Source organism: Melanotaenia boesemani, chromosome 12 (assembly GCF_017639745.1).
Source record: "Melanotaenia boesemani isolate fMelBoe1 chromosome 12, fMelBoe1.pri, whole genome shotgun sequence".
Taxonomy (NCBI): Eukaryota; Metazoa; Chordata; class Actinopteri; order Atheriniformes; family Melanotaeniidae; genus Melanotaenia; species Melanotaenia boesemani.
This window is the reverse complement of record NC_055693.1, coordinates 12,379,559-12,406,206: the sequence shown is the minus strand read 5'-3', so window position 1 is coordinate 12,406,206 and position 26,648 is coordinate 12,379,559. Positions and strand designations below refer to the sequence as shown.

At 38.6% G+C, this 26,648-nt stretch overlaps 1 protein-coding gene across 5 annotated transcripts; it reads right to left on the bottom strand.

Moving 5' to 3' along the window:
* Positions 1-180: 180 nt before the first annotated feature.
* LOC121650888 (target of Nesh-SH3) lies at positions 181-25,879 on the bottom strand. 5 transcript variants are annotated; one of them, XM_042002685.1, is made up of 23 exons: positions 25,608-25,879; positions 18,293-18,472; positions 18,084-18,152; positions 17,869-18,001; positions 16,915-17,105; positions 16,075-16,118; positions 15,442-15,490; positions 14,863-14,928; positions 14,617-14,694; positions 11,323-12,369; positions 10,893-10,970; positions 10,338-10,526; positions 9,588-9,653; positions 6,350-6,415; positions 4,831-4,953; positions 4,414-4,503; positions 4,110-4,319; positions 3,143-3,248; positions 2,405-2,484; positions 1,862-1,891; positions 1,618-1,776; positions 1,273-1,395; positions 181-1,190 (listed from the first exon to the last, which is right to left on the bottom strand). In XM_042002685.1, the coding sequence occupies exons 1-23, from the start codon at positions 25,708-25,710 to the stop codon at positions 1,075-1,077; spliced, it is 3,396 nt and encodes a 1,131-aa protein (XP_041858619.1). In that variant the 5' UTR covers positions 25,711-25,879; the 3' UTR covers positions 181-1,074. The 5 variants fall into 5 exon arrangements, with proteins under 5 accessions (XP_041858619.1, XP_041858620.1, XP_041858621.1 ...); XM_042002686.1 differs by lacking the exon at positions 9,588-9,653; XM_042002687.1 differs by lacking the exons at positions 10,893-10,970; positions 11,323-12,369.
* Positions 25,880-26,648: the final 769 nt, after the last annotated feature.

Genomic DNA, 26,648 nt, shown 5'->3' with positions numbered 1-26,648 from the left:
AAATACATACATTTTAATCTGAAAACACACCTATAGATGTTTACACTCGAGTCATATGACCTGAAAGAAATGACTCAAATCTAGAGATGTAAGTCTGCAAAAATATGTCATTTTTAACTGGAAAATGTGAAGCTCATAACACATATTCATTTTATTGCAAGAAAAAAAGAACAGAAAATCTGTAAATATAAAAACAAAATTTATTGTTTACAACATACATGGTACATTAAACTATTGCAGTCATGAAAGTCAAGGGTAAAAAAGACGAAAGCATCAAAGATTTGTTTTATGTACACTTTGCATAGTTCAGCTCTAACAAATTATTGTTCATCAAGCGTTTCTTCGTGGGCATTGAAAAATACATAATGGCTCCATGTTGTACCACTGAAATGTTTAACCTTTGCGCAGTCTTACAACAGAGTAAATTGACAACTACATTTAGTATATGATCCCTGGAAAACATACTGTATTTCACATCATATACATATATGAACAAAAGTTTAATACTGTGCAAACTGCAACTGCTAATAATCCCTTAAGACTAGCAGAAGATCAATTCTGCTCATCTGTGTTTAGTTGCATTTTACATAGTCAACATGTACATGAAAGCAGGAATGGTACTCTTCTGTGTACATGTGACTCAGATAGGGAAGCACTGGAAACATTTTTGTACTTTTTCATCTCAAACATCTGAGCACAATAAGAGTATTCAGAATCAGCATTTTGATAAATATTATCATACAAGTTGTTAGACTTTGGGAGCCAGCTTCCCAACATTACCTCTGTGATTACTATATATTCATTGTTTTGGTTCATCTGGTGTGACTTTTTTCTTTTTTTTTTTTCTTCTTTATTTTTGATAAATAGAGAAATGAAGTTGTCACTGCTACAGGGGTTTTAAACACCCAATAGTTCTTTAAAGGTTCACACCTGCCCAAGTTGGGAGAGTTCATCTTCAGTATCCATGGTAACACAGGAAAAAAAATGCTCTCATCCCTTTAGGCCCAATCAGGCATCTCATCCTCTTCCTCAGCACAGAGAAAGTCATCCTCCAGGGCAGTCTTGTAAGTGGTCTCACCACTTCCCAGGAATGGGTGTGCCGCACTCATACCAGCCCACGTATGTCACGTGTGACTTTCCTCCGATCTCTCCAAAGGTGACGGGTTCCTGTCTCACAGCTCGGAAGAATCCTGATGTACAGACATACACAAGAGAGATGAGAGTCCGGCTAAAAAATACATGACATGCTCAGTAAACGGTTAACCAAAGTACCTGGTCTGCTTGGCAGCTGGTCAGCCAGCATCTGAGTACCGGTGCGGCCATCTAGGAAGGAGTCGACAAACTGACAGTGGTCCTCACCATGGCCTGTCTGATCTCCTAGGTTGTAAAACTTCCCTACAGAGTGGAAATTATCTTTAGTCTGAGAGTTTATATTTAGACAAAGAGCTAAAACAGTCACAATGTGATTCAGTTTCAGTTTGTCTTTTGCTTCAGGACAGCAGCCCATATGCTTATACGTCACCAGCATCCCTGCTAGTAAATGAAGCATGTTAAACAATATTACTGAAAAGGCCCCCCCCTACATTCAGATTCAGTCATTTTTCTGTGTGTAAATACCAGTGAGTGAGTCGCTCAGGTAGATTTTGTATCTCAAGGAATTGCACAACTGGATCCCCACAAACTTTCGGTACCAAGTCCTCTTCACATACTGCTTCCCGTTGCATTCAGAGTAGGCATCGGCTTTAAATGAGAACTGAGTCCAGATGGCATCCTTGCCTGTAAGGAAACATTTGGTAATAAAAAATTTAACATTTAAGATCTACAACAGCAGTTTAAATAATTTGATTTGAAAAATACTTACCTGAGGCATGCTCACTCACACGTGGATCCGCTACAGATGTAAGGGACAATTTTAATGAATAACGTTGTCAAAACAAATTGAAATTAACACTCAGTCATGAAACACTACACTAGACAAACCCAGACTTGTTTTTCTTTTTCTTTCTTTTAGGCAATTTGGCATTATATTCACAGTGTTTAACATCAAAATACTTGACTCTGATTGCGCAAAGGCAGGAGGCCAGTTAAGCAAAGCAGCCTCCTCTCAGCTTTGTTGTTTAGAGTAAAAACTCAACAGCTGATTCACTCAGGCACACATGTCAGCTGCTTTTTGAGTAGTCAAATCACCAGATGGATTACAGGTTAGAAACCTGCCTCCAGGCAAGGTCCTTGAGTTTTAACCACTAAGACCCCAGAACCATGCTAAAACTATTAAACTTGCAATTCCTTGACAGCCCGACTTCTTCAAAACAAAACATTAACATCTCACACATTAGTCTATTTTCCAAGTGCAAACACATGAAGGTTTATCAGGGATTAGATGAAAAAAGTCAAGAAAACTTGCCTGATTCAGTACTAAAAGTCACAGGATCACTGGAGGGCCCGATTCCATGCTCATTCTTTGGTGTTACTGTGAATTCATAACTGAAATGAAAATAAGTGTTAACTATGATAAATTTTAGTCATATAGAAAAAAGGAAATGAAAGGCATAGTCCAAACTTTGAGTAGCTTCTTAGCTGAAGTCTTTCAATCTCCAGAGCTAGGATGCATAATATTTTAATGACTTTGACAGCTCACACTTAGACGAACACTAGCTAACACACACAGTCTCACACACACCCACAGAGTTGATGGTTATTCCACTTGCTGCATTCAGATGTGCTGGCAATAGTCTGCGTAGCAAACCCAGCCCAGGGGAGGGTTCTGCTGAGTCTTGAGACTCCAGATGCTGAGATCTAATTAAAAACTCAGTGACCCACTCCACCTCCACCCATATTTCCCCAACTTTTGGGTCACTCTGACCGTTTTCTGTGTGCAAAACCAAATATGATTCACTGTATTGGCTGCCAGAGCTCATGTCAATCCAAAGACAAACAAAAGAGTGCTGACAGCTGTGCACGGCTATTTAGTATCTTTCTCCTGATTCGATCAACAGTAGGCCTTAATAGTGTAGTCAGTTACTGGTTTATGTGCAAGGCTAAGAATTATTATCAACAACCTTACAACTGTATGAATGCTACTTAATCCAAAAGCACTGGCTGAAAGATGGATGGGTGGAATCCAAATGTTTAGGTTGCATACCTGCTGTCTGGAGTGAGATTCTCCACAGCTGTATGCGTCTGGTTGGTCGTCAGTACAGAGACCTCCTGTCCATTTGGTCCAGTGGTTGTGGAAACAACCTCATACTCTGTCAAGACAGAAATCAGCATAAAACAGTTTCACAGCTCAACTATTGACAATTAATTAAACAATATAAATTACTGAGCAGAATGTGGCAATTTATGGCAGAATATTTAGATATTTAGATATCCACTTAGACCCAACACTGACATTGCAACTTGGACTTTATTATTAATGGCTCAAGACATCACTTGACTTGCTGGACATCTGAATTCAAGCCCACAGATTTAAAATAAAACTATGTTCTTCAAATGATTAATTTCTTAATTTCAGCCTACATTGCTGCAAACACTCATACAATGACAAAAGCCACAGTAACAAGTAATGAAGTTGGAAGAAAGGCATACAAATGTATTTCATTTTGATCCATTATTCATCCATTGTTACAGTGACATAACACTAGGTGGACAGCAAATAACCTGCTTCCAAATTACTGCTGCAAACGTCAACAATGTCAATTCTTAACACATTAATTAACCATTGTCATTGTCACCTTGCCATAGTGTGTTAGGTAGGTGTTTCTGTCACTCTCTACCTTTATATTAGAGTAAAAAATGTATATAACAGAAATACACCAGTTTAAAAGCTAAATAAACATTTCAAAATGTCAAATGTAAAAATTTCTTAAGATTTTCTAACCACATTAATTTCAGCCATACTGATCAATATGAACACTAAAGGATACTAACAAAATTTGGGACAAGCTGTTTATCATTCATCTAATATATCATAAACTATCAGTACAATCCTTTAACTTTCACTGTTTATCAAGCATGTATTTAGCATGATCACGATCTTTAGCATGATCAACTGCGAGGCTCAGTTTGGCTTCACAGTGTAGTTGGCCTTTCGTATTTTCATTCTCTACCTGTAGTTTCATTATCGGTTTTCTCCCAGTCAAGAATGACAAAGGAAGGGCAGCCCTCCACTGTAACCACAGTGAGGTTGGATGGCGGCATGCGAGGCGGACCAGTCACATTTTGATCGCCGCCTTCCTCATCAGGAAAGTAAGCCATAGAGGAGGTGATCGAGCAGGGCTCATCTGGTTTCTTATCTGTTTTGTAGATAACATGGGGAGCTACGGAGATGCACAATAAGAATAAGAGTTATTAATATAAATTTAGATTTAATATAGTGTTCAGACATGTACAATGACACTAATGAAGTCTTACCCACAAAGCGCTTCTTGCCCATAATATCTACCTCTGAAGCAGGCAAAGGCCTGAAAATGGAGGAGTTTTCATTCATGTCAAAACGGCTGCCTGAAAAAGAAACAATAGGGAGAAGGTGGGGTTAGTTGTGTATTGCCAATAGTCCCTGGCAGCTCACCGTGTCCTCTTTTTTTACAGCTCTGGCCTATGTCACAGACCATCCAGCCCAGCACCTGCTCTGGCCACACTCTTTATCCTCAAAATTTTCTTCCTTCTTTATCTTATGTCTATTCACATGTGCAGGCTGCATCACCAGAAAATCCTCTTTACAATTTTGTACAAAGACATTCCAAGATTTTTTCCTGCATTTACAAAAATCCAGCCACTGGAGTTTAATTTTCTTGTCCCTCATAACCATTAAAAATGCATTACTCGTACTGTTTACTGTTGGAGCTGCTGAGGTCGTTTGCTGCCTGCGCTCCTGTTTTGGTTTGGCTGTGACCCCCGTGTATGGCTTTAAGATGGACTCCTTGTTTCCTTGTTTCAGGTCCATGGGTTTATCTGAGGACAGAGAGAAAAAGGAGGAGTAGAGATCAGTTCTTGTCCTTCAGCATCTGACTCACAGTCATCCACAGTTGCGATCCATCTGCTCTGGCCATCCTCACTGAGCAACTCAGTGGCCTTTTCCTGGCTGCTGAGGCAATCAGAGAATGCATGTAGAGTAATATCTCTTCTGCACTTTAAAGGAGATAAAGGTCTGCCAGAATTTATCTCCTGAGATCAAGGATGCCCAGATGTGTTAACTCAAACACAGATACATTTGCTTTGTACCCCCAAGCCCAACAAAATGGAAGAAATATCAAGATAAATTCTCTTTAGTCCATAAGCAAACACTATACATGTCTATCTAGAGATTTGAAAACATTTTATCATTTACAGAATGCAGCTTGTGATGATGGTTCTCAAACTATGCACTATGCATCCAAGGTCCTGTGGAAATAAATGTGGATTAAGGTTAGAGTAAAAGAACAACAAAGAAAAAAACTTAAAATAGAAGATAGATTTTAGACAGGAGGAGATACTTAGTGATTAAGTAAAAACTTTTATTTGTGTAGTGAGACTGGTAGGCGTTAGCTGTGGGAATGGGCTTTTTCTGACAAATATCTGTAACTTATTTTAGCATAAAGACCAAAATCATTTAGGCAGACTGTATTTTTAAAAATTAGACTTTTAAGGAACACATCATTCAGTTCATCACTGTGACAGAATGATGTGTCCCAAATCTGAACAGAAGTAAAACATTCAAGAATGACTGGGGGTAAAAACTCTTCTAACCAAATTACTGCCAGTACAGAGGCCTAAACTTTAAACACAGTGCCTAATTAGTGGTTTTGTCATGAGAGACGAATAAGTGAATCCACAAGTATAAACAGGTTACTGTCTAAAACTGTCACTTCAGTGCCCATATTCTCATGCACTCTATTTTCACTTTTAGTCTGTTTTTGGTTAGGTTTAGGAACTCACTACAAAAATACTTTAAAAAATTTTATTTTTATTTTTACTGAAAGTCTGTGTTTGGATAAGTTTAGGCTTAAAAAATAAAGGGGGTATACTTGGTTAGGTTTAGGCACCGACCATTTTAGGTGCCCCAACTTTTCTTGGTTATGTTTAGGTAAACAGTATTTGCCAGCAGATATTGTCTGGAAAAGGAAAATAAAACAAAATTTCTGCACTTCTCTGAATAAATAGATATGAACTTTTCACAGAATTAAATAACCACAGAGTCAAACTATTCCTAAAGTTTACATTTGATCAAATGAGCAGGAGAAGCTAAAGAAGTGTTATTTTAAAAAATGCATTTTAAATTAAGTCTTCCCCTTGGTCCTTCTGTATGCAGAAATGCAATTTATATGATGAAATGCAGTAGCCTGTGCACAAACACCGCTGTTGCCCTCACCATGATCTCTAGGTTTTCCCACCAGGTTTGGTCTCTTGTTGCCAGGAACAGGGGGATGTTGGACTGCTAGAAATAGTGGGAATAAAAAGAGCTTTTTTTCAGTTTAAATTCACAAACAAAACAAAGTAAGAGATGGCCAACACTGGAGAAGAGATACAAAGCTGAAAACAAGTGTTTTTGATTAATTTAACAGTGCAATGAAACTTAAGAATGGCAAGTTTGAAGGCACATGTTGAGGGAGATATTTAGAAAGCCAGAAGTCTGCAAGAATACTTTGTGACAAGTATGCAAACAAAGCAGTGATTAAGCAGCCAGACAGATTGCAAACAAAATTACTTAAAGTCACTTTGTGGAGTGCTGCCACAGAGCACCGCTATGATTTCTAATGAAAATTCATGTTGCTGTTGAAACCATAAAACAGTTTTTGAAAAATGCTTTCCGTAAAAACCCCAGAAGACAACAGGAATTTTAAAATCCTGCATAGGGCTCAAAGGAGGAATAAAGGCGGCAGGTCTGATAGCTTGGAATGTTTGACTCTGTTCTATTAGGATCAATCAAAATGAAACAAAGACCAAAATTCTTTTCCCTATGAAGCGAAGTAGATTTGATGTACTTGGTGATGCACAGCAAAGTAAAAGGTAATGAAATCATCACAGCTACAAACTGTCAAATTCTTTTCAACACAATGATTTCACTCAGATTTTGTGTTTTCAGATCAGCAATATGATCCATGTGGAACCCATCTAAGCGGTGAATAGGTTAAAAGAGCTTTGAGAGGCTTTTTAAAGGTTTACATGTTTTTACATGATTTTTGTTTAGAGATACCAGATTGTAGTAATTCTGACTTGTTTTCAGAGCATCTACTTCCCTTGCCATTTCACATCTTGGAGATTTATTAAAGGTCATTTTGTTGACAAGATACAACAAATGCCCATGTTTTGAGGCCATTACACATTTCTCTTTTGGAGCAGTTCCTTCTTTTCTGGAGATGACCTCCCCCCGATCAGAATAAATCAGCGATCTCCATCTTTTTACTGCCAAGGCAGAGGAGTTGAGGCTATCAACACAAACTGAAACAACATTTGCCAGCGAGGCTCACTGATTAACAAAGAATACAATGTGGGCAAGCCTCTAAATCACATAATGTAACTGTTAGCTAATGGCAAACATATGCTCACATATAAAATCACACAGTATGGTGTTGCAGTCCTTTAGATTTCAGTCACCAGATAAACAAACATGGAACACAACAGTGTTTGGAGCATGAAGATCTACAGTAACAGCTCAGATGAGTGATGTCATAGTCGACTGGGGAGGAAATAATCGGGCCTTGGAGACGTGACACTAATTATATACTATATGTCAACAATATGTCTGGACAGTATTCGATAAGAGCTGGTGTAAAGTTTCTACACCAGGTGTGTTTTGTTTGCCGTGTCTCTAAAGAGTGAGCCAAGCGTCAGATTCAGATTAAACACAGCAGCTGTGGTGGGAGCGCTGATGTCTGTCAGATAAGTTTATCATCATCAGTGAGAACCTGAACAAATGTCCAATCAAAACACAGAGATTCGCATTGAGTTTGGAAATGTTATTCCCAGGAATTGAAAATGAAATACCTCATGGGAAACTTGGCTCTGAGAGCCTGTTGTGAACAAAAAAAACACTCTTTTCTGGCTTTGGTTTACCAGATAAAATAGCAATGTTCATTTTTTTTTTTATGTAATAAACAAATAAATCAAATCAAATAAAAGAAAAAAAAAGAAAAAGAAAGAAATGCTGCAAAGGTGTGGCACCCCTGTCTAAATGTCTATTATTGTGATAATTGAAGCAAATGGAAGAAAAAATTATTAGTGGTGGTACACTGTTCTACTGTGACCCACAAAATCTGTTTGCAAATTAACCCATGTGAAATCATTCTGTTAGAAAGGTGCTTTTTGGCTCCAGTGAGTAAAGCTATGTTTGGTGACGCTGGGGAATTCAATTAGACAAAAATATTTTTTCCACGATGCATGAGAAACTACGGAGCCCCTCTGGTGACATGGTCAAAAAATAAATAAACTGTGGCCACGAAATGAATACAACGTGCGCACGTTGTATTCATTTCGTGGCCACAGTTTATTTATTTTTTGACCATGTCACCAGAGGGGCTCCGTAAGAAACACTATCCTGGAGAGATAATAACTGTTCTTAACCTATATGAGAAAATCACTGACCAATTTTGGAAAACAAGAAATATTTGAATGGTAGGAAGAGGAATGGATTCAATTCAGCCTTAACTATTTTAGGTAGCAAAATATAAGACTTAAAGAGAATGACTTCTAGAGCTAACCCCTTCTAGAGATCAGTAAATATTTACTGATAAGTCTTAAAAGGCCAAAAATGCATGAAAGATGGTCTAGGACTCTAAAAAAGTACTTTACAAACAAAAAATGCTAAAGAAAAACATCCCCGGTACATGAACTGGAAAACTTAAAAAAAGATTTAAAAAAAAGGCACTCTTGTTTAAAGTATTTAAGGGATAGGGTACCCCTAAATGTCATACCTTCAGGACATTCAATCATCTTTTACTCTTTTAACTACCCTCTGCTACCAAAAGTTTGACCAGGGGTGCCCAGACTTTTGCTTGGTGAGGTATAAACAGTCACATTGCACTTGGATGTGCAGTCTGGCAGATAAAACTTCAATTCCTTTCCATAGAGTTGCTTCCAGTGAGCCTTGCGACTCCTTGAAGACCTCTGAAACTGTCCAAGTTTCCAGCAATAACACACACCAGCTGTGACATGGGACTGAAGCACAATCTCTCTTCACAACTCCAAACAATAAGAACTAGAGCAGATTCACCATTAATACATGTGGCTCAGACGTGGTTTGCCTAAATAGCTGAGATGGATTCAATTACTCTAATTAACTGACCCTGACTGGCTGAATGGAAACAATGTGATTGACCAAAAAAGGGAGAAAACCACATTCACCATTCCCAACATGAACAATAACTCTTCTTTAACTAATCTGAACCAGCTGATTACAGGACCATATGTGCAATGGACCAAGCAATACAGCGAGAATAGTTGGCCTAAGTCTCAGTCAAATATAAGTTAATGCAACCAAACCAATCAGACGACACAGACTATGACAGGACACAAAAATTGCAGAGCATGACAGGATGGTGGCAAAAGCACATATCAGTGCAGCAGGATGTAACAGTGCCTCTTAGGTTATTGTTTTGGTTTGTCTTTACCAGGTTTTTCTTTGGGCCTCATCACAGGTTTAGGGAGAACATTGCCCCTATGATGCACCCCACTGGCTGTTGGAGGGAGAGAAAGGTCTGTTATGACAAAAACACCAACACTAAATAAGAAGAAAGTCATAAAGTTAAAAAAAAAATGCTGCTGCTTTTATGCTTTGGCCAGTGTCAATGACAACAAAGCTGAAGAGGTTTGTGTATTTAGGCTACTTTTACAGATGTTCTGGATGAATAAAATGGAAATGCCATGGCTCAAAAGCATAAATTTCTTGCCTTTTGACATTTGCTGCTTTCTTTTGTACAGCTCTTTGGGGAGTGTGTGAGTTTGAAAGAGAAAGAGATACAGAGACAGAATGAGAGGCTATGGCAGCTGTACTGTCTGCAGTGATGGCTTGGCATTCTTGGGGAAAAATGTGGAGTGTCCTGGCCAGTTGCTGTGGCCAGACTTCCCACCTGGCCAACAAGTGGGACTGTAAATCATGTTAACGACCCTGACCCTGAGCTGCAGCTTATAGTGAAGGTGTGAAATGCACACCAAGCACATGTGGCAGAATATAGACAGCATATGTACTGTAAGAAAAGGTGAACAAGAAGAAAGCAAGGGAAAAGAAAGGCATTCAGATTGTGCAGCTAAATAAATAGCCAAGAGTTTTTCTTTTTTCTTTTTTTTTTCTTTGTTTTTTTTCTTCTGTAGCTGAAGGCTGTGGATAACGTAGCTGCTTGGGAAAAAGGAATGAGGGTTACCGCCAGATTTGCTGGAGCTACGAGAGGAGGTAACTGTCTTGGATGAAGGAAATGCTCTGACACCATGATTACTGGGATTAGGAGGAACCCGGGTGCGTGACATTGTGGTGTTTCTTTCTGTTGTAGGAACTGATGAGTTAATGGTTGAACGAGGGACCTCAGCAACGGAGGATCTGACGGTGCCGGTACCTAGATGAGCAGAAAGGCAGTTTAAAGTTAGAGAAGATTCACTTCTGAGCTCGAAAGCTTTACCTGGACAGGACAAATGATAAAGTACTTTAGTGAAAAGAAATGAAAGGAGTGCGGACAATCAATGAAATGACAGAAAGGTTTAAAATAACATCCAAAGATAGTCACACTGCTGGTTGTGAGTTGACAAGGGTGAGGCGAGTGTATTGTGCCGACAATGGACGCACACATGAAAACAGGTACAATGACGGTTGGGGTGTGTAGACTGGCAGGATGGAGATGGAGATGGGGAAGCACTGTTTTCCATGTGACTTGACAAAAAAGCAGAGATGGTAATGGGACAAAATTGTTATGGTATTTGTTTACCAGGATTGTAACTATCAGCCTTCTCTGTGGCCAGTTCAGGTCTTGGTAGAGGCTTGCCCTCTTCTAGTGGACTAGGAGCTGTATGAAAGAAAATTGACTATTTACCTGGGATTATAAGAGCAAAGTTTGGACTTTTAAAGGGGGCATACCTTAATTTTGTTTGTAAAACCTAACAGGATTGCTGGTTTCAAAATCTATACAATGGTAAAAGATAATCTTTGTTATCACATTATTCTGACGTTAAGGAGAAATTGTAGCTGGTTGATGAAACAAATGATCTGTGGAATTTGTTGATGTCAAAAAACAGAAATTTTCATTCTTTTTAACTGAATACAAGCACTTCATATATTTTATTTAATATGCCCCCTTTAAAATGTAATTTGAAAAATATTTAAAGAGGAATGCTGATGGCAGAATGTAGGGTCTTTACCCGTAGGAACTGCCTTCCTCAGGGTGCCCTTGAAGCAGTCAGATTGGATCCTGGTCTGAGGCAGAAACTGAAGCCCAGGCTGTGGTTGTAGTCGAGCCCTAGAAGCTTGGCGTGGCTTAGAGAGAGGGTCAGATGGGAATTGGGCCTTTGGAGGAGGTTGAGGCTGGAGGCATGGCTGAATGTTTGCCTGATGTTGTGTTTGGTTCCTATTTCTTGGCTTTGTTAGGGGCTTTGGTTGTTTTTTCGGTCGAACCTGCAGCTGAGGATTGGACTGGTTCTTGGGTTTAGATTGTGCTCTGGGTTCAGGTTGGGCAAAAAATGTCCTTGGTTTATCTGTATGCAGGGTTAGCTGGGGCTGTGTCTGGAGTGTCTTTGTCTGAGATTGTGTTTGGGTTTGTGGCTGATTTGGAGACTGAGTCTGTTGTTGAGGTTGGGGACTGGTATGAATCTTTGATGGTGCCTTTTGGACATGAAGTATGTGCTGAGGTGCTGGCGTTGTGGTTCGGGGATGTGCCATAGGTGTGGGCTGAGGACTTGGTTGGACTTGTGCTTGAGGCTCTTGATGAGTTGTAAATTGAGGTTGTGTTAGAGGCAAGATCTGTAGTTTGGTCTTGGGTGTTGGTTTAGTGCTTAGTTCTGACTTGGGTGATGGCGTGGTTTGAGGATGTGATTGGTGATGTGGTTTCGGCCAATGTGAAAGAGGGTGAGTCTGCAATATGAGCTGGGTTATTGCTTGTGGTTGTGTTTTGGTCTGGAGCTCTGGCTGTGATGTTGCATGCAGCTGTGGTATTCTTTGAGTGGTGAGTTTTGGTGGAGGTTGTGTAGGTTGGGGCTTTAGCTGTGGAGGTTGATATTGGGGCTGATGCCTGTACTCTGATTGAGGTTGTACTGTACTGGACTGGAGCTTTTTTGGTATATTCCCTCCATGTTTGGTCTGGTATACTGGCACAGATGCCATTGTGGCTGTTATGTGTAGTTGAGAATGGTGTCTGGGAGCTAGTGGAACCTCCAGGAAAGGAGGGATCTCGGATCTCGAAAGCTCTCCTCCTGGGTTGTGTGAAAGAGACAAAATATGGCAATGAAGCCACAACACTATTAAATCTAAATCCAAATATTATTTTCTGTAGGGGGGATTGATTTACTAAATAAAGTAAAGCAAAAAGTTATGTTTTATTATCTAGAAAATGATAAAAGCAAAACATTCAGGGAACAGCATAAATTTAGAGCAGCAAAAGTGCCAGCAGCTATTGGCCTACCAACACACACAGCAACACTTGATCTGAAGCAGAGGCTACAACAGTAACTTCTATCTGGCATCAGTTTGATAGAGCCAGTCCAATTTCAAAGATAGGCAGACCATATGGAGCTATTTGCAGTGAAACAGCTATGTTACTACACACAGGCCTAGCTAAAATAGCCAAGATGCCTATGAGTGATGGCCATTTAAATCCATTGGCTATGCCTCTGAGAAGCTGTGACACATGAGGGTTTAATAGTTGCTGACTGATCGCTTACTGTGGGATTTTCATAGACCATTCTAAATTGGTTGTTCAATCTGGTCAGATGTTCACCTCAGTCAGAGGATGAAAGAAAAAAGAAAGGTCAGAAAGTAAGAGAGAGAATAAACCTGCGGTACAGTAAAGGTCAGACAACATGGAATTACAGTTTTTTAACAGTCCTAATCACTTTTAGACTTATGAAATACAATGACCCTTTTTAGGAGATTTTTTTTTCTAATTTGACTGAATGAAGTCACTTTTCTTTCTGTTCCAACCTAAAGTCTTTTTTGTGTTGTTGTTAAAAAAACTTCCTTCAGAGCACAGAAAGGAAGAAGCACGTTTTAGCTGCTTGTACAAAATAATAATACAGTAGTCCCTCGTTAATTGCAGGAGTTACGTTCTAAAAATAACCTGCAGTAGGCGAAATCCGCAAAGTAGTCAGCTTTATTTTTTACAATTATTATAGATGTTTTAAGGCTGTAAAACCCCTCACTACAAACTTTAAACATTTTTCTCAGCCAGGCATAAACATTTACATACTTTTCTCTCTTGTTTAACTTCAAAGTCACTTCAGAGTCAAGCTGCTAGCCATCAAAGATTTATGTAAATTTGGCAAGCTGAACGCATTCTGTACTGTTCAGGATGCAGAACACAATGCGCTGTTAAAAAAAAAAAAAGCATGCAAAATTGCACTAAAAAAATCTGCGAAACTGTGAGGCTGCGAAAGGTGAACCGCGTTATAGCGAGGGACCACTGTAATAGTAATCTGGCAATGTGGCACCCTCCTACAGGGTTTTGCTTTAAAATGTAACCATTGTGAAACAATCAAATGCACAGCTTTTTTTTCCCACATGAAACAATTTCCCTCCCTCTTACAGCTCATGCTGTGTTCTCTGTGTCTACCCTATTGGTTGAAGCTGGCATGGCTGGCCTACACGATTTACCAACAGCTGCAACAATTCCTGTGGTTCAATTTAAAGCAAAGAGAAAACTAATCTATTACTCTTCCATGTCTTTGCTTAACATATAGTATATTTTAAACTTTTATAATATTATATAACGCTTTACAACTTGGCATAACTAACCTTTAAATATGAAAATATAAGAATGAGTAAGACACAGAGGGAAATTAAAATCAAGATAGAAAGACAAGGAGATGAGACAATGCTGCATAAATTCCTGCAGGAGAGAAAAACATCTGCTTCATGTAATGTTCTCAAGCAATCATTAGCACTGCACTGAAAGCAAAGATTAATAATCAGTAGCAATGGTAATGACAAATAATTATAGTTGAAAATCCTGCAAAATAAATGATAAATAAAAATAAAATAGCGACAGAGGAAAATGAAAGAATGTAGAAGACAGGTGGTTATCTGTATTTGCTAAATGTCACTGCACTGTAAGTGATTAAGAAAAATCCTGTATGATACATTTGGTCTGCAGACTTTTCTGACTGATTTCGTAATTATAATCTGCAATAGGACCACAGAAAATGTGGTGCAAATCAATCACTAGAAAATTACAGAAAAAACAGAAGATGCTTAAAAGCAATACCAAGAATTTCTGCAAAGTGTTGTTTTGCTTGGGTGTCATGCAAATATGGCCACCTACCTAACGTACTATCAGCTGGACTCCACAGGGAGAGTATATACTACTCCCTAAGAGCTTGCTATGATTGCTCATTCAGCTATTAAAAAATAGACTGTAACGTAGTAAAGCAACTCTATTATTTTCTGCCATTCCTATCATTACTCAGTGAAAGCATTTCCAAGAAAAAACAGGATTTGTTGTTTACCAATTGGCGGTTTGTTGACCACAGGCAGTTTGGGCCTAGGGGTCGGCAGAAATTCCTGTCTAGCAGTTGTGGTAGGAGCTGAGAAATATAGTGTAGGTTAGTAGACCTGTGGAAAAACTGTATTACTGTATGTCCTGTGTGAAAATCAAACAGAATAAGTTAAGATTTCAGGCAGGATAGCAAGGTCAGATATACAGTTCAGCGTATTTTCTGAGCCTTTAAGTTTTAGGTCAGAAAATCTTTTACCAAGAGTTGATTTTGGGACTAAGTTGTGGAGGGTGGGCTGTCTGGCCCAGGTCCTGTTTTGGGGAACTGACAAGGACAGAAAAAGAAATTAAAGTCAACACTTATAATACATTCAGAGTCCTGAAAAGAAGAGTCAATATGATATCTAGTCTACACATTAGCATAACTTAATGCTACGACATTCAAAATTATCATAAAGTGGGCACTGTGGACTGGATGAGTCGGGTGGTGGAAGATCTTTAGACTTTTTGACTGTTTGGCAGCACTGTGCATCAGTATACTGGTGCTCACACACTAATATTTGCTTGTGTTTGGTATAAGTTTATATTTATTGATAATCATTACAACACTTTTCTTTTCAAACAGCTTTACTATATTGTGTCTCAGCAATAAGGAAAGCTGAAAGGTAAACTGGATATGAGGAGGTTCTCTCTGCTATATGATAAATCACATTTCTTGTTAAAGTTCTTTTAGTGCGGAGTCTTAAAACAGGGGTCAGGGAGTAGACCTGAAACAGACATTTCAGCAAAATACGCTTCTGTGAAACATACCAAATGCAAAAGGTATCTATGGGCTTACCGTGTTGAGGAGTGAAGGGGAATGAGTGAGAACCTGGTGTTAAGGGCTTCTGAAGGGTGAAAACAAGAGACAATGACAAGAAATAACCATTAGCCTCTAATCATTAGAAAGAACCAGTATATTTCCTCTACTATCTTTCTTTGCATTACATATGTTATAAATGCTCTGTACATCATGTGAAATGGGTAAAGTCTTTGGTTAGACATTTTTCTTTTCAAGTTCCTCCAGACGGATGTTTTATGAGTTCAGTTGTTACAGAAAACAACTGCCATCTTAATTCTTTCCACTCATTTCACCTTTGTCATTCTTCTCTTGTCCTTCCAACTCATCTGCCCTTTTTCTCTCATTTTACTCCAGAAGTTAGCTTACTACAGACTAGCTTGGCTAGCTTTTGATGTTGTTTCCATTCAGCAGGTGGAGCGAAAATTAATAGGGCAACCCTGACAATACCAGGAGTTCAAGGAAATGTTCAAAAAGGACTCAAAAGCAGTATAACCACACCCAGTACCCAAAAGTTTAACTTTCAGTTTTCTTCTTATGGCATCTGTATCCACATATCCGTACAATAAAGTCATGAAAAAGTCCACAAATCTCAGATTGTGTTTGAATATGATTTTTGTATCCATGACATACCACAGGGTTGACTGGTCGTTTATAGATTTTCCTGATGACTCTCTCTAAAATCACAAGAGAAAAAACAGTTTTAAAAATGAGGGCACTTCTTATTGTCAAGCAATAGAAATAATGCTGCAAGCACACACATTACCACTTTCACATATTGTCTGCACATCAAGAAACTGGATTTCTGTCCAAATTTAACATCCTTAGAGCACTGCTGTGACAGGAATATATATATATTTATCTTAATAAGCATAACTTCAAGTCTTTCTTTGCTATAAAAGCAAATATTTAATCTTGTCTTTTATGTTTGTAAGATATTTTTATATATCAGCTGGCAATGCTGTGGCTCAGGATTTCTACTTTGCAAAGCAACACCAACAGTTTCAGAAAATCTATGTCACATAGCGTGCATGTATCACACTGAAGATTGGCAGAACCAGTCTTGACTATTTTGGTGGGACTGTAAAGCCAGTTTCTTGTGCCATGAGAAAAATAAATTAAATGAGAAGCTAGAAGTGCAAACTACTAGGAGAAGTTAGTTGAGGGTTGGAAGCTCTTTGGCTAGCTATCACTCAGCCCAAAAATGAGTAGATGCTAAATGCTAACTGCTAACTGCTGAGATATGGGCAGAGCCCATTCACTGTGTCAGAAAAAAAAGTGTAGTCAGGCCATTATGAGGCAACAAGAGGTGACAACTTCAAAATGTCAAGTTCTGAGGAATAAAGATAAATATTTAAAGGGGTTATAACCACTGAAGTTGGACATCTCATTTGAGCAACCTGCTGTGCTTCACCCTTTCCATTCAGAACAGTCACAGCAAGTGATATTTTAGTAGAGATGAAGGAAACATACCCTCTGTGCCAGCCATGCTGACGTTGTGAAGGACTGGTTTGCTCCATATCCCTGTGCCATCTTTAGAATTAGGCTGGACACCAAACTCATAGACTGTGTTTGGCTTCAGATTGTCAATAACTGTATCACTAGTCGGGCAGGTCTGGTAGTTCCACTTCCTGTTCTTCTCACGATAACGCACCATGTAGTGTCTGAGCAAAAAGCATAAAGATAAACAGATAAAACCTTGATTCAAATAAGAAGCACACACGACCAGTTAAGAAGAATTCTGGATAATTTATTTTAAAGCTATGTCTTTTCAAAATTGCATAGAGCTTCTAATGCTGCTTTGCCAGAGCAGAACTCTGTTCATTTTCTTAGAGAATTTATGACTGAAACTGAAGGAAAGTTAGTTTATTTAGAATTATTGTAAGGTTGTTTTTTTGTTGTTGTTGTTTGTTTTTTGTTTTTTTCATAAAACTGAAATAGTTTCACATATGTTGTGTGGGTGGACTCCTCTCCTAAACTGTGTCCACAGGCTGTCCTGATTCCACTTCTGCGTAACCTGAGAGACTTCAGGGAGTCATTTACTACTCATGGAGGTGCACCAGACACACAAATCTGGTTCAAAAGCGGTAGGCTACTCCATCATCTGTTTCTCTACTTGCTATAACAATACAGCTGGCCTCCATGATAAGAACAGGCTGAAGATTAAATCTCCATGTTTTTTGATGGGTACATGTATTACTATACCAGCTGTATTTCTGTCCTTTAGCTTTCTCTGGCTTCACTCTGGAAGGTTAGATGAGGAGGGAAAGGATGAAAGGTGGTAAGGATAGATCCTGAGGTAAAAGCCACAGATGCATGCCACTCATCTGACAATTAAAGATACTTATTGTGCTTTGTTGCAGTTTTTAAGCAAGTCAGTGAATGAAGACAATTAACAAAAATCTTAAGATGCAAATGTAAGCTCACCCATCTTCTATACAGTCATTCATGACATTTGCTTCATAGGGCGTTTTAAGCAGCGTCCCCCAGGACAGGAGAACTGAAGTGGGTGTCACCGATCCGATAACAACATGTAGCGGCTTCTCCAGCTCCACTTTACCTGAAAACAAATGTGTGTTTTCTTTGGAAAATGGCTGATATTTTTTGCCTTAAAACAATCTGATGATTACTTTTTGTCATACCGGTACACTGCTTTTTAACCTCATTTGATGGGGTGGGCTGGACAGCTATAAGGTACTTGGGCTCAGCATCTAAAAACAGAAGAAATGGTTGAATGTTGATGTCCTCTCAGCCTACAAGGACATATTCAAAGCTTTCATAAGTGACTAATATGAACAACATATATTTTATATAAAATCAGTCTTAATGGAGCAACAACAGCATGTCTTACCAAATTCGGTTTCGTACGGTTGCCCGTTCTCCGGCAGCTTAATGAACTGTTTGGAGAACATGCTGCTGCCGTAACCCAGGATGTAGCCTTCAAGCTTAGTGTCAGCGTTGGGTCGTACAAACTTCATCACAATGGTGTCTCCAGTGGCGCTGATTCGGACTTTCATGTTCTGGCGCCTCACTAAGGAGTTAGGAGAAGACACCACTGATCCATATGTCATAGTACAACAAAGATTTTCCATTGCCATCATATTGATTTTAAGAATTTAGTAGAAAACAAAGGGGCAAACATTAAAATGAATAAAAGTAATATTTTGCATAGAGAGTTATGGTTTATGCATAGAGTTCATCCAAGCATGTTGTATGACAAACAATTCATAAACTCATAAGGAAAACCAAACAAAAGAAGACTGAAAGTTTCATTTCTATTTCAATAGCGATAAGGGAAAGTGAATATATAAGTGGAAGGATGCTGAGGTTGGAGCAGGCAGGCGGGAGACCTAGAGTCAGACCAAAGATGGGATTTATGGAAAAAGAGAAACAGGATATGAAGTTCGTGAAAAAGAAGAGGATGCAGAGGAAGGTGTTTAATGGAAGCAGATGACTCGCTGTGGCAACCCCTGAAAGCAATAGCTGATAAAGAAAAGAAGAAGAATAAGTAGTGATGATAAAGACTCAGAGATACCTGGTAATACTTTTTGTGTTTTTTTGAATTTGTGAAGAACATTATTTTTGTTGAGTGTGCAAAGTTTAAGAATATAACTTAACATGTTGCAGGCTCTGGGTGATTTGTTAAATGTCTCTGGACTCAAAATGGACTTTTTATGGAGACAATATACAGACAAAAATCTGTGACCACTTAGTCTTAAAACATGAATTCAGCTAAGAAACACAAACCTTCTGATTATTTGACAAAAACACACACACACACACACACATAAAATAACATTAATCAGAAACAAAAGTGACTTCTACAGAATTTTGGCTCCTTTGTTAGATGTTGACAGCAGACAAAGGCCTGGAGTAGACTGAGACTAAGATAGATAACAAATGTGCTTGTTTTCCAGAGTTTTCCAGAGAAATTCAGTTGCAATGGAATGAAATAAGAACCATACTTCCAGTGCATACTTATCTGAATGCTGATTTACTTAAGGTTCATTTATCAATAAGCGTAACAATGGTGGGTACAGTATCATTCTTTTCTGCCTTTCATATCTTATGTAAAATCCCATGAATGGTTCATGTGTACATGCTAACATTTGCCACTAAATCTGTTGCATGTGTCATAACTTTTGACAAAGAACGTAAAAAAGTATTATTATATATATATATATATATATATATAATTAAATGGTGTGGTAAATAATTAGGCTGTGTACGTGGGATGGCTGAAGACCAGACAGATATATTAGCCACAAGACTAACCACTTCCAGGTGAAGTGAATATCCCTGATCATTTGATTTATGATCTGTTGGGAAGCTTTGGCCCATTTAAATTACATGAATTTTACTTGAGGATGTCCAGTCCATTGAAACATGCTTGCTTCAGTTCTTCCCAAATGGAGCGTTACTCCATAATGGCAAGAAAACACACCCCTCAACACCACAAAAACTACTCATAAACACCTCCAGGAACACAGAAAAAGCCCAAATTATGTACCAGGCTTGCAAACTCTTAAAATCCCAAACAGATAAAGTACCAGGATGCACCAGGACAAGCTGGCCAAGAGAACAGAGACCCAGAGGACCCACTCTCAATGTCTTAGTGCCAGTCAGAGCAAGAGTAGCCATATTCATGCTCAGACATCAGGACGGTGCAGTTTAATGTTATCACTAATCAGTGATTTTGACTGCAGGGGACATCAGTTCTTAGAGCAAAAACACACCACTTGAAGGTTTTTGTAAAGTTTGGATTTAAGCAGCTCAAAAAAGCAGGTTCTACAGTTTCTCTGACAGAGGTGAGGCATCGATGCTGCCCAACAAACTCACTGCTCAGTCACATTCATTGTTCTTATACTGTAAATGCATTAAGACCTCTCTTTCTCTCTCTCTCTCTCTCTCTCTCTCTCTCTCTCTCTCTCTCTCTACAAGCACAACATATGGAAAAATGTGTATATTCTTTGTTATTACTTGCCCCCTTCATGTGACCTGTGACACTAGCCAGTAATGAGGCATGCTAACAATAAGCTGTGTTATAACAGATGTGGTTATGAATGTCAGGGAAACAGTATGAATGCAGCCGGGGCAAACAGTGTGAGCTACTGTAACTTTAAAAGTAATCAAATTTAGCTAGTTTTGTTAATTCCTTAAACACCTTCCATTTTCATCAAGAACGGGATTTGGTAAATAAAAGACTTGTTGTGTACCAACTATTTTACTGGACCCTTGCTTATGTAACAGGACAGTTTTTGTTGCAGTATCATCAGCTTCTGGAGTACAGCATAGCTTCAAAGATGAATTGCACTTGCAACTGGTCAGAATTAGGTGTTTACTGAATCCACAGTTATGATTGTAGCCTGGAATAGCATACATCATTCAAATCATAAGAATTATAGCTTTCCAGTATGGTATATAATTGGTAAATAACATGTGCAGGTATTTAAAAGGGAGACTGAGTATTAATTTGTCACGTCCTGTTCATGGGACGTCCAGTACCAACAGTAATTAATAGCCATTAACTAACTACTAGCCAAGTTAATAGTAATTAGCATTGCCTTAGTTTCTGTTTTTCCTAGTTTGCAGTGAAAATCGCAAATAAATCTTTGCTTAAAACTTACAACCCTCATTCTCTCCAACCTTTATAACTCTGGACTTTCTGGAATATAGCTTGCTTTTCACCCTCTGCAGCACATGTCCTTGGCTCATATTTCAGCACTAAATGAAATAGTGGAACTTTGAGTTAGCAAAACTGCCGGAGGCTGCCACAAGCCAAAATAGAAACTGACAGTGAGAGAGAGGGAAGCCCTGGATTTGAAAAATACCCTCATGCTTTTCCAGCTATGTGTTTCCTATCAAAACTGCATTTATTTTCATTCCCATCAATATTTCCGATAAAACACTTGAGAAATTGGCCCAGAGGAAGAGGGGCTCTGAGCGCATGAAGCATTAGGAAACTTCTGGCAGCAAGTTTTCATATCGCGTACAAGTAAACATTGGATCTGCCCCATGACAACCTGTCCACAGTCCTGCCATTTGGCCCATACACTACATAGGGACTGTTGAGCCTTATCAGTGTTTCCAAAATGGTATTAATAAAGCTCCAGGAATGAATCCAGAGTCCTGGTAATCAATCAAATATTATAGAAAGGAAAATAACTGACATTTAGTTAGCCAAAGCTGCAAAGTTTTGTTGTGTATGCGTGGTTTAAATGTGAGAAAAACAATGAATGTTAATTTAAAGCTTAAATTTTCCTGAGGGCAGTTTCCTTGTTCTCTGGCAATGTCAAACACATATGCTCAATGAAGATATACAACCTCAAAAGACGAGTAACCTAAGCATAAATAAATCCATAAATTCACCCTTTATAGCCATAGATGGATTAATGGACAAGTCCGCCAGACACAAAGACAAGTTCTTACTGGAACATCAATTAAACATCAAAGGCACAAAAAAAGGGGGCCAAAAGGAAATAAAACAACCAAAAAGAGATGCAAAACAGTTTGCAAGCTGACTGCAAATAGATGCTACTTCATCACAAACACATGTACCCTTCAGTATTATTTCTAATCATCTATGTGTCTTTAAATCTGTGGTTCATGTTATATTAGAGGGCTGAGTGGCTCTACATGACTGCAGGGGCCCATTGTTTCACAATCAATCCATGCTAATAACCAATTTCTCACAGGGAATAAAACATAAATTTTATTTTAAAAGAAGGAAAAAAGTCACTATTCCATTATCTAGAATCATTCCATCACACCGTGGGAGACAAATATATTACACAATATACTGTATATGTCGTAGAGAATACCCTTTTAATTAAAGCATTCTCGGTTAAATCCCCAGAAAGCGCAGCCAATTCATCACTGAACTCTGGAAAACTCTGGGAATCAGCCAATAAACTTGTCAGGTTTTGCAATGAGCGATGCCACGTCATTTAATAAACATTTATCATGGATGTCTTGTTTTGAAATAAAACCAAGAGAATGAAATCTTGCTGGGCAGAGCAGAAAAACACTGTCAAACAGGATAAGTTTACTTGGCTCTGTTAAGCAACAGTCATAATGATCCTCTGTGAAAGCCAGCAGGTTAATGAGGTTATCAGTTTGGCTCAATCTCTTTGTGTAATGAGATTTTTTTTTATATACATTTTGGCATTTGAAAATGAAAGAACAGTACGAGCGCTTTTGGGTTTGTAGTATCTTGATTTACTGTCAAAGATTTTCTTTGACATCCTTCTCGTGCTCTGACGATTTTCTGAAAATAAATAGACTGCAAGCATGCCGACGTGTAAATGGATGTCCTATAAATGACCAAAGAAAACCTTTTGTCTTAGTTTTGGTAGGTGGAAAAGACAAATCCTTGCAATAAATATCACAGCAGTCCCATTTCTGCAGGTACAACACTATAAGCTGAAGAAGACACTCGTGCTGTATGTACACACATAAATGTCCTACTTTTAAACGTATGGTGAAGTTTCAGCGAGTTTTTATGCATGCTTTGGTGTGCAGTATGCTGCCCTCTCAGGTTTCAGGAGGAGGTGGAGAGGAGACTTGGCCTCCCTCGCTGTGGAGACAGATGTTTTATAGTGCTGCTTGGTATAACAGTCACCTTCATTCAATGTAATGAAATGTGAACATTTTAAAGGGTTTGAAATAATTTGGTTGGTGATCTAATGACAGCTGAACTGACCTATATAAGGTCTTGTGGGAGCAGCAACAGGTCAGTGTAATTCAGCCCAGAGAATATCTACTGTAACTCAGCAGGAGTTACAGTAGATATTCTCTGGAGTTGGTATCCTAGCGTCCTTCTTTGGAGCAATCAAATCCCTGGGGTTTAGTGCAGAATTTACCTTGCAGCCCTGCAGCAGAATGCTGCGCTTGGGATTATACTTATATATTTTACCCCTCAGAATTTTCTGCTTCCATGCAGGTCTGTCCACTCACACTATATCACCTCTCTGTCAGATTCAACTGCGAGCAACAGCTGTTTCCTCTTTTCCCTTTGGCGCAGCTCCATCTCGTCCTTCACCTCCGTGATTCAGTCTTATAACGTTCATCTTTCGTGTCCTCTACTTTCCTCTCTCCTGCTTTATCTCCCTCTAATTAATCTTTACATGATGCGGGGCCACGCTTGGTCTGGCACTGCTGTAGTTTGCAAGCCATGTGTTGTCCTTAAGTGGGCTAGCAGTAAATAACTTCTTGTTTTACAAGTAATTCAACTCATTAACATACAGATGGAAGACATATTCAAAAGCACAAACATATTAATGGGAATTAAAGTCTTGGAAAGTACAATGACACAAGAGCAGAATTAAAAATTGTTTCCTTCTTTGATCCAAAAAGAACACAGATATAGACATTTAGCCTTGGTCCCAAGGCAAAAATACAAAATTCCCTTTCATCTAGCTGCCAAAGCCGCACACTGAGGTTTGTACGAGCCAACTTCAGCCAGCACTGTAAGCAACCTTTTCTGTTGTGCCTACTCCTTTTGTACTGTATCACCTTCAATCTGCCATAACATTAGAGTCTTCAGAATTTAACAAAATTTAACTCAAAAAATGGCTGAGAAAAAAAAAGTAAGGTTAAACATGAAAAGCAGCCTTTAAGTGTGTGTTCATGTGTGTGAAATTAGACACTGTAGTAGTTGGACAATGAGATGTTATGGAAAACATTTGCAGAAACTTTTTCTGCCCTCTGTGAATGTTGCTAGAATCCTCATCAGTTTGAGGAGGTTGAAAATGCTGAAATTTACTTATTACAGAGAGTGTTTTTAATGTGTTTAATGGTTTCCTCTGTGGCATGTTGGAAAAGAAAACACTGTATCAGGGGTAATAAGAGTTGAGACCTGTGAGACCAGTCATCATCCAAGTACTGAAAACTCCACATAGCAAATTTAATTGGCTTTACAGATGTTGATATTCAGGCACTGTTGCAATTTTCTTCATATCTTTGGAGGGATTTTTATTACATTACAGAGAATTCTTTTTTCCACTGAAGACTACTGAGATGTCTATGTTTAACTTTGGTAAATCTCATCAAGTAGCTCGATGAGAATCTATTAGTGAGGACTGTATGGAGAAAAAAAAAACATTATAAAATCTGTAAAAGCAATAAACCATCTTTCAGTCCCTTTAGATCTTCTGCTTTGTGGGAACAGTTCCAGGAATGCCATCCCATCAGGTTGTCTTACAAGTCTAACCCTTGACCCTCAAACTGCAAACACTTTCATCAAAACCTTTGAGAAATGACTGGCTTATTTCACTTTGTCTTCTTCCCTCATTTCAAGGACTCATGGATAAATAAAAGAGAAAAATGTGCTCACACAGTTTATAATGAAAACTGCATGAAAGCCAGTGTGGGGACTATTGGGAATAAGGTTTATTTTGCCCCTTAAAGTTGAGGATCAGCAATACTTTATTGATTCATAAGACCATATCAAATGGTCAACAAGAAGGCTTCAACTATTACCTATAAATGTATAAATAACTAATCACTTGAACTCATACAAGTACAAATTAGTTTCTCTTTTTGCTCATAAGAGAAAACCTGAAAAGGATCTTAGTAAAAACCAGGAGTTGAAATCAATTTTCCTGCCATGGAGATCCAAGTTTCCTTACACTTCTGAACCCTTGTGCACCAGAGCAAAAGAGCAGATTTTGGTTTGTCTTGTGGAAAGGAAACACAGGGGAGAGCTGCAGTAAGATTAATGTGATAATCAGGTCTGTAACTTATAGTAACAGTTAAGTAGCAGATAACAGAAACAACTTCCCGAGTAAGAAAATTGCCTAATTCAGCAAATGTTGGTTTGTGATTTTCTACATTGTCACAGCCTTTTTTAACTATGAAATAAGCATTTTAAAAAGCATTCTTTGCATGGTTTTAAAATTTTCACTTATCCTTAAAACACCCATTTTACTCAACATATTGTCTTTTCAGTCCTATTTCAGCATGCATTTGGCTGAAGACAGCTGAATACCTTAAAAATCCTCAATCTATGTAACGCCGAAACACGTTTATACTCATGTCCACCTGCATAAATTTTAAACTATAGTTGAATACCTATGAAGACCATTCCTTGATACATGCAACAAATGCATCACATGAGATCAGCACCATCATCAGATGTGAATGTCTCAGTAGAAGATTTTACCCACCTCTGCTCCTGTAGGTAGTCGGGGGACCAGAGAAGACTATCCCAGCAATGAAAGCTATGAGTAGAAGCACCAAAAAGCTGTGTGAGTGCTGCTGCATCCTCATCAGTCTCAGGTGTGATGACTTGCTGCGATTTGAATAAGCTCGGTGAACTCAGAACAGCACTGTCTTGGACTGAGAGAAGTGTGCACTGCAGCTGCAGAAATCAGGCTGGATGCTTCCTGACTGCTGAATGTCTCGGAGTTAGTGGCTCTTGGGACTGGTGCAGCTCACAGGACTGGACTTGTGGATGCTGCAGGCTGCTCATGCACCATCTATAACATCTACGATGGAGGGAGGGGACAGACACAGTAAGACACGCCCACTCTCCTCAGGCTCCCCATCTATCCTTTTCTTTTTCTCCATCTCAAACACTAATTCTGTGGAGAAGGGTTGGATTTCGTTTAAACTTTCTTCTCTTCTCCTCTTTTTTTTCTGTTTTTTTTTTTTTTTTTGCCAAAGCACTTAAACATCTCTTACTGTTTTTCCCTTTCTTATTTTACATTAAACTTATTTACATAATCTGTAAGATCACAAATCTATTTATATCCTATTAACAGTCAAAGTCATCAATAATAATAAAATACACAGTGAATATGCATGGATACATGTTGGTTGAAATAACATAGTAAAATAAAGTTTGCATAACTGTTGTTATTGTTATTGTTGTCCACTTCAAACTACAAGCATTTATGCAACAGCAGACAACTACATATGCTTGAACTAGCTAAGATAACTAGGAGTAAAAGCCTACGGTTGGATCCTTCACCACATCTTTCCAAAGCCAATGTAAGACGGGTTTGGTTGTATATTAGGGTACCCTTCCCAGTTTCATATGTGAAAACACAGCTTAGGCAGCTGCCCCCGCAACCTGACCGTGGAAGAGTGGTAGAAAATGGATGGATGGATATCATCATATATGGAGAAATTGGATTTATTTTAAATGTGATGATAGTAATAGTCTAAGTATAATGTCAAATGCACACTGGCTTTACTTTCCAGAC

What these genes read in the sequence shown, in the direction of transcription:
- LOC121650888 (XM_042002685.1), bottom strand. Translation starts at nt 25,710, where the DNA reads ATGAGGATGCAGCAGCACTCACACAGCTTTTTGGTGCTTCTACTCATA. An exon ending in TAGCTCCAGCAAATCTGGCG is followed by an intron (nt 9,654 to 10,337) that starts GTAACCCTCATT and finishes TCCCTCCAACAG; the next exon opens with CCAGTGGGGTGCATCATAGG. An exon ending in GAGGCCCAAAGAAAAACCTG is followed by an intron (nt 6,416 to 9,587) that starts GTAAAGACAAAC and finishes CACTATTTCTAG; the next exon opens with CAGTCCAACATCCCCCTGTT.